Source organism: Rutilus rutilus (genome assembly GCF_951802725.1).
Source record: "Rutilus rutilus genome assembly, chromosome: 6".
NCBI classification, from domain to species: Eukaryota; Metazoa; Chordata; class Actinopteri; order Cypriniformes; family Leuciscidae; genus Rutilus; species Rutilus rutilus.
Window position 1 is genome coordinate 49869176 of NC_140214.1, and position 7451 is coordinate 49876626.

The window sequence follows — 7451 nt, forward strand, 5'->3', positions numbered from 1 at the left end:
ATGCAATTATTCTATTATAAATACGCCTTTTTGTGTATGAAGCACTTATGTATTGTAGTCAACCACAGTGGTAACCTTATATAATGAAAGTGTTTTTATAAAGCAAGACACCAGAAGTTGTTGTTAAACGAGTTATTAAGGAAGTGTTAAATAAAGAAAGACACTTGTAATAATCATTGAAACCATATATGAAGAAAGTGGTTTATAAAGAAGAACATCCCACACTTCATGTTTTAAGCATTTATTAAAAAGCATAGTGAGGAACAAAATGCAAGCATTACCGTGGTCTGTGTTGCGGACGAGACACAGAATGCATGAAGAAGGAGGACGAAGAGGAGAAAGGCTTTACATGAACAAGGGTTAGGGAGTTTCCAGGAGTGGAAAGATAATGTCCAGGCGGACGCGGATTCACAGATTTAACTTACTGTACCTAACCGGAGAATAATTAAAATAAGGTAATAGGTGTTTAAATGAGGGTTAGGGTTAGGGTTAGGGTTAGGGTTAGCACCACACCACACAACAGCATACATGTAATGCATCTGAACTGTAGTTTAAAAATGAAAGCATGATATCGCTCAGCAACACTTGACACATGTAGAAAGAGTCTCTGATTGGTCAGTGGTTTTAGACACTGATCACATTAACATGAACAGGGTATTGGCTATGTCAGTTGTGAAAGAGTGTGTGTGTGTGTGTGTGTGTGTGAAGATGTCACTGCCAGGGCTCTTGAGTTTTCATCACATTCTGATGCTGTCTGTCCTCACTGGAGCAGGTGAGATTAATCAGCTTTACTAAAGACATTATAGCTATGACTCAAGTCTTTGTGTGAGAAATATACGTCATTGTTCACTGAATTGAATCTAATGCTTCAGTTAGTTGAAGTTCAGCCTGTTTCCTACACACAGCACTTTTATGGCTTTAGAAGACTTCAGATAGTCATATGGACCATGCACTTTTATGATACTTTATGATGCATTTGTGTCCTTTTTGAAGTTTCAGAGCTTTAGTCTTGAATATTATAGTTATTATATTTGAACCTGGAATAAAGTGCTCGAGTCATATCTACTGTCTGATACCATTATTGTGGTTTTCTATACTTTTTGTAAAAGAAAGTTTGAACTTTATTAGTTGGGCTAGTAGTTTTTGTTGTGGTATCGAAGTACTTGAAGTGAGCTTTAAATAATAAATGAAAAGGAAAGTTACATTTAACCCCAAACCCCCCCCCCCTTCTCTTTTTTTCTTTCATTTCATTTGTGTGTGTAAAGTGTGAGTATCAGCATCATCTCCAGTGTTGCCTTGAGAACCAGAGCATCAGCGTTATGTGCACCCCTGATTATATTATGGACATACTGATGTTTCTGGTGTTTAACAGTGTTGGCAAGATTTAACAGCAACATTTTCTTACATTTCTAACACTTAATATTCAACAATATTATTGATCTGCCTGCACTGACATCATTATATGAGAACTGAACTGAGCTGGACGATGACATCACTGTTTTCTCCAGAGCGGCTGTATATATATATATATAACTAAATTAACAACTTTTTTACAACAAAAATGTACCATCACTGAACTTACTTAAGCTGGACTGTGACGCTATTTTCTTCTAGAAACAAACTTTGCTGCATTATTTTCCTCTTATCTCTGTAAAGCTGCTTTGAAACACTCTGTAGTGTAAAAAGCGCTGTATAAATAAATGTGACTTGACTCAACTTGACTTCTTAAACTGTTAGTTATGAAGTGAAATGAAATGAAATATACTTTATTGTCCTTGGTAGGGAAATTTGTGATGGACTCCATAGCCAGCATTTCGACAAAACCTGATAGCTTACAGTGTAGAGACGGGGACACTATACTGCCAAAGAGCACCGTCCTGTGGATGAGACGTTAAACCGAGGTCCTGACTCTCTGTGGTCATTAAACATCCCATGGCACTTCTCGTAAAGAGCAGGGGTGTAACCCCGGTGTCCTGGCCACATCCCACCCACTGGCCCTTACCAATCATGGCCTCCTCATAACCCCCTTACATTGCATTGGCTCTATATGTTAGAGATTTGTCTATATGTGCTCCTAAGTACTTGTATGATTGCACCTGTGTGATTTCTTGATTATGAACAACTATGGGCATATGATCTCGCCCTTGGGATCAAAATTGATTTCCTCCGTTTTCTTAGTATTCACTATTAGAAAATTAGCATCACACCAGTCTACAAATGAATTAATCTCAGAATAAAAATAGAAGAGGAATCTTGTTTTTTCAGCAGACTTAAAATGACTGTATCATCTGACTTCTTCATAATGTAGTTGTGTGAGTGCCTACTTGAGCACTCGTTAGTGTACAGCGTAAGAAGAGCTGGAGAGCTCACACAGCCCTGAGGAACGCCAGTGCTACAGCATTTCACTGGAGATAAACTATTCTTTACTTTGACTCTCTGAGGTCTATTTGTTAAAAAGGCGTGATACCACTGTATAACTGTAGGATTTACATTTACTGCTTTCAATTTTTAATTAAGAAATGTGGTTGAACAGTACTGAAGGCTGAACTAAACTCAGTAAAAAGCACTCGTGCATAAGCATCGGAATCCCCAAGCTGCTTTAAAACCAAGTGCAACAAGCTATTGATGGCATCACCTGCTCTTTTCCTTTCCTGTAAGCAAACTGGAGTGGATCTAAGTGACTATTAACACTTCTCAAAACACTTCATCACCACTGATGTCAGACTTTGGATTTTACACGCAGCTCCTCAATTCTGTTCTGTGAGATCTTACGTTGCTCATTATTCCAGGCAATGTAGGTATAGATGTTTTAGTAATATGGACATGATGTTTTAGAAAGGACATTCCAGTAGTAACAGCATCAGGCTGATGTGTTCAAGTGCTTGTGTTTTTATTGTTAAAATAATCTCATGAAGACATTATTTTTCAGCGGATGGCTATTATAATTACCGGTGGACACAATGCATCTACAGCTCCCCTGATCTCAGTGACATGGTGTTCATTGAAGGCTTCTACTTCAATAAATATCCATTCGTAAAGTTCAACAGCACTGTGGGGAAGTTTGTGGGGTTTACTGAGTTTGGAGTGAGAAATGCAGAGATGTGGAACAAAAATCCAAGCTTATTACAGCAAATGAAGGCTCAAGTGGACGTGTTCTGCAGACCTAACGCTGAAATTACAGAAGCAGCCGTCTACAACAAAACAGGTACGGGACGCGAGGCTCACACAGAACTCTTCTGTTAAACATTTTTAGGTGTAATTGAGTATGTGTCTCTTCTGGGTTCAGTGCAGCCGAAGGTGAAGCTCAGTTCAGTGACGCCGGGCGATAAAACACACCCAGCTCTGGTCATGTGCAGTGTGTACGACTTCTACCCTGAGCCGATTAAAGTGTCCTGGTTGCAGGACGGTGTAGTGGTGACGTCTGATGTGACCAACACTGTGGAGCTGCCGAATGGAGACTGGCTCTACCAGATCCACTCTGAGCTGGAATACACTCCTAAACCTGGGCAGAAGATCTCCTGTGTGGTGGAGCACGCCAGCTTCAGCAAACCCATGATCTACGACTGGGGTAAGAGAGAAGCCCTGCTGTAATACAACATACAGGAATAGTTCAACCTGCTATAACCTGTTATACTTTATTGTATTTATCATACCAGGAACATATCAAAGCTCACATGAACTATATACAGACAGATGCCATGAAAAATGTCCACATATAAAGAGAGAAAAAAGCAAAAACAATAACATAAGGGAGGGGGGGGGGGGGTTGTTGAGTCCGTAGCAAAATAAATCAAGAAGTCATGGAGGTCAGTGATGTCTGCAATGTTCAAAAATGTTCCCATTTAAACTTTGACTATTCTGTAGTTACATCGTGTACTAAGATCGACTGAAAATGAAAAGTTGTGATTTTCTAGGCCAGTATGGCTAGGAACTAAACTCTCATTCCTGCGTAATAATCAGGAAACTTTGCTGCCGTCCCATGAGTGCAGCAGGCACAGGCAAACTGAGTGCCGGTCATGTTGGAAGTTACTGAGCTGGGGACTATTTTCAGGCGCTGCGTCATATCATTGCGCCTGCTGGACTCATGGGACGGCAGCAAAGGTCCTTGATTATTACGCAGGAATGAGAGGAGATCGGCTGAATGGATTCGAAAACAGTAAAACTCTGAACTGTTTAACTCTGGGGGAGTTGGAAAATGAGCCTATTTCCAAAATAAGTGGAGTGAACCTTTAAAGTAACTCATAGTATCATTATAGACGCTGAACAGACACAGGTACGAACTTTCACGTCATGCTTTAAAACGGTTTAATGCACAGCTAGCCATGGATTAACCCTTACTGTATTTAATGCTATTGTGATGTCTGTCTCTCACAGACCCCCCTGTCCCAGAGTTTAAATTTAATATCCAACTATTGTTCACCATTGAAACTGCTGGACTGGTGCTGGGAATCCTCATAGCAGCTGCTGGATTCATTTACTACAAGATAAGATCAGCTGGGCTGTAGAGGTGAGAGCGCCAGTGACAGAACTCAGTCCAGCTGTGCAACAATTAACTATAAACATTATGACATTTTATTTTTCAACTAATTACTCTTTTTATTTCGATAGAGAAGATCATAGTACCACGTTAATGATGGTAAGTTTGACATTTCACTCAGTTAACTGCATAACAGCATTTCTGTGTGATCAAACATTATCTTTACCAGTCACATATAATGAAATACTGAATAATCAAGCTCAGTAACATGAATATTAATCCCACAAACCGCAGGTCCTCATTCTGACTGAGAGGAGCCTCATCATCTTCAACTATCACACAGTCTAACTCTTGTTTCATAATAAACATGATGAAGAAAACAGAATTAGAGCGTCGCACCTGATTCATGTTTCTGGGTAATGTTTCAGCACTATTGACAGTAATGATGTCACTCATGTCATGTCTTCTTGTGGTTTCTCCTGTTGCTTCTTCCACTCGACCCATCTCTTCTCCTTCTACATCTCTCACTCCTTCTCTTTCACCACCTCTTGCTCTTTCTCCACCTCCCACTAAAGTTTGTTTGCTCTGGGAATTCACATGCCCTTTTATAGCTGGACCAGTTTGCTGGTAATTAAGATGTCATGTCCGACTGAGAATGGGGAAAATGATAGAGTATTGTTTGCTGTGTTTGGGGAAATGGTACAAACAGTTTTGTGTAAAACCAATAAAAAGCTGCAATTATTTTTAGGAAGTGGGGTCACACTTTATATTAGGTGTCATTAACTACTATTTACTTATATTAATAAATGAGTGCAATGCAGTTATTGTGTCCCTGTAGTGCTGCTATTGTGGAGGGGTACGGGTACGGCTAGGACAGGTTTGGGTTTAAGAGAGGCTTAAGAGCTCAACATGGAATTCATTTCTGTAATTACATCTTAATTACACAATCCAATTACAGTCTATGCAAGTATTTTATAAAAATAAGTATAATGTAAAAACATGTATGTACACAATTAGTGCATTGTAACAAATGGTTAGTTTAAATATTAGTATGTAGGAGTTGTAGACACAGCAGGAAGAGCTCATGAAGGCCAGTTTATAGTTGTGGTCTAAACCAGATGGCAGTACAACACCACACTGCAAAATATGCTTTTCTTACTTAGTATTTTTGTCTGGTTTCCAGTCCAAATATCAAAACAATTCTTATATCAAGATGAATTTACTAAATTAGTAAAATGCCATAAGATATTATTTCTTGTTTTCCGGGGGAATTAATCAAAATTAAGAGAGTTTTTGCTTAAAACAAGCAAAATTATCTGTCCATGGGGTAAGAAAAATACATTTCTGTTTGAATATTAAGATTATTAAGATTATCCCATGGACAGATAATTTTGATTGTTTTAAGCAAAAACTCACTTAACTTTGATTAATTCCCCTGGAAAACAAGAAATAATATCTTATCTAATTTTACTTCTCTAGTAAATGCATCTTGATTTAAGAATTTTTAGATATTCGTCGGCACCGATAGCCTCATGGGCAGCCTCATATGGTGCTGTTGTGCTTCAGGTGACCCGAGTTCGAATCCCGGCTCGTGGACTTTTCCTGATCCCGTCCCCCGTCTCTCTCCCACCTTGCTTCCTGTCCACTCTATACTATCCTATCACAATAAAGGCAAAAATCACAAAAAAAAAAAAAAGAATTTGCATTTTTTGCAGTGTGTTGTTCTGTGTACTGGGAGAAAACCACTGTGACATTCTCTAATTACTGAAGATTCAGTTATACGTAACATTTTAGGTTGTATATTCTGTTATAAATAGTTGGATTTATAAAAAGCATGTCATCAGTATTATGAAAGTGATTTTCTCAATAAAGACTCATTGTAATGGTGTTTGTTATTATTTATGATGCCTGGATTGGAAACAGGTTTGCCTGTGTGTAAGTTTTAGCACTTTTCTAAACTGGTTTAACTTGATTGTTACTTTGACAGGCTGATCATAAAACTGTTGTTTATACATTCCTGTAACAGTCCTTAAATCTTCCTGTATTCAGTTTGTTTCCTGTTTTCTTCTTCCCTTTTGAAGTTCTTCATAGTTGTCAGTCTAGTTTGCTCAGTTCCGATGAGGAGATAGTACATAAAGAATGAATTCATAAAGCACATCAACGCCACACAGAATATCTGCGTTTCCACCCGTGGATCTGCACAACGCCACTGTCTACTACACATTGTGACGCTAACTTGCAGACAGAGATTGTCTTGTTATTGTGATATAAGGCTTTGTAAGAGACTTGCAGAATGGCAACTACCGGGACCCTGCCAGTAGGTGGCAGCACGTCACTGGTGGAAAAACTATGCTTTTATATTCCTTTTTCAATAGTACATTGCAAATATACTTACAAAAAAATTGTACCATCTTTAAATATATAACAAGTATATTGGCTTCATGCTTTTAGCTATTTTCACAATTCTACTTTTAACACACTTTTAAATATAAGTATAATACGTAAATATAAGTATATTTTCTTAAAATCTATTTAGAAAAATATGCTTAAATAACCAGCAGTGGTAGCGGTGATTGATGAACTTTGTGTGTGTATGTGTGTCTAGCTCCTGGTTATGGTTTGTGTAATGCGTTCATGCAAACATGCGAGTACAGATGAATGTTTATATCTGGTTGTTGTTTTGCGGGTGGTACTTCTGATGTTCATACATCTTGGTTTTGCACAATTAATCAATAGAAATGTGTTCATTATGATTAGGCACGCTAGTACAATGTTTTAATGTTGTGTGCGATTTCATGATTTTTGATTGTGGACGATTAAAATGTCTCCACGATCCTCTTTTGAAGACATATCGTAGTATCGTGTTACAGTGCATTATATCAGTTCAGCTCTGGCGCCTCCATCTCAATGTACAACTCGACGTACAATCACATCACATGTTAACACAGAGGTAGAGTTACACAGATTAAACATT

At 38.3% G+C, this 7451-nt stretch overlaps 1 protein-coding gene across 5 annotated transcripts; it reads left to right on the forward strand.

The window, feature by feature from the left end:
* Positions 1-657: 657 nt before the first annotated feature.
* On the forward strand, positions 658-6364 carry LOC311291918 (H-2 class II histocompatibility antigen, E-S beta chain-like). Of its 5 annotated transcripts, none has more exons than XR_014627631.1 (7): positions 658-772; positions 2930-3205; positions 3287-3568; positions 4375-4507; positions 4609-4636; positions 4772-5734; positions 5847-6364. XR_014627631.1 is itself a non-coding variant. In XM_084411273.1 (6 exons), exons 1-4 carry the CDS (start codon positions 664-666, stop codon positions 4503-4505), a joined length of 798 nt encoding a protein of 265 aa, XP_084267399.1. In that variant the 5' UTR covers positions 658-663; the 3' UTR covers positions 4506-4507; positions 4609-4636; positions 4772-6364. The 5 variants fall into 5 exon arrangements, 3 of the variants coding, with proteins under 3 accessions (XP_084267399.1, XP_084267400.1, XP_084267401.1); XR_014627632.1 differs by having other exon boundaries at positions 4772-5707; XM_084411273.1 differs by having other exon boundaries at positions 4772-6364.
* The last annotated feature ends 1087 nt before the right edge of the window (positions 6365-7451 follow it).

Excerpts from the sequence above, each read along its gene's own strand:
- LOC311291918 (XM_084411273.1), top strand. The coding sequence starts at position 664 with ATGTCAGTTGTGAAAGAGTGTGTGTGTGTGTGTGTGTGTGTGAAGATG. Across the intron at positions 773-2,929 it reads GTCTGTCCTCACTGGAGCAG|CGGATGGCTATTATAATTAC; the intron begins GTGAGATTAATC and ends ATTATTTTTCAG. Across the intron at positions 3,206-3,286 it reads AGCCGTCTACAACAAAACAG|TGCAGCCGAAGGTGAAGCTC; the intron begins GTACGGGACGCG and ends TTCTGGGTTCAG.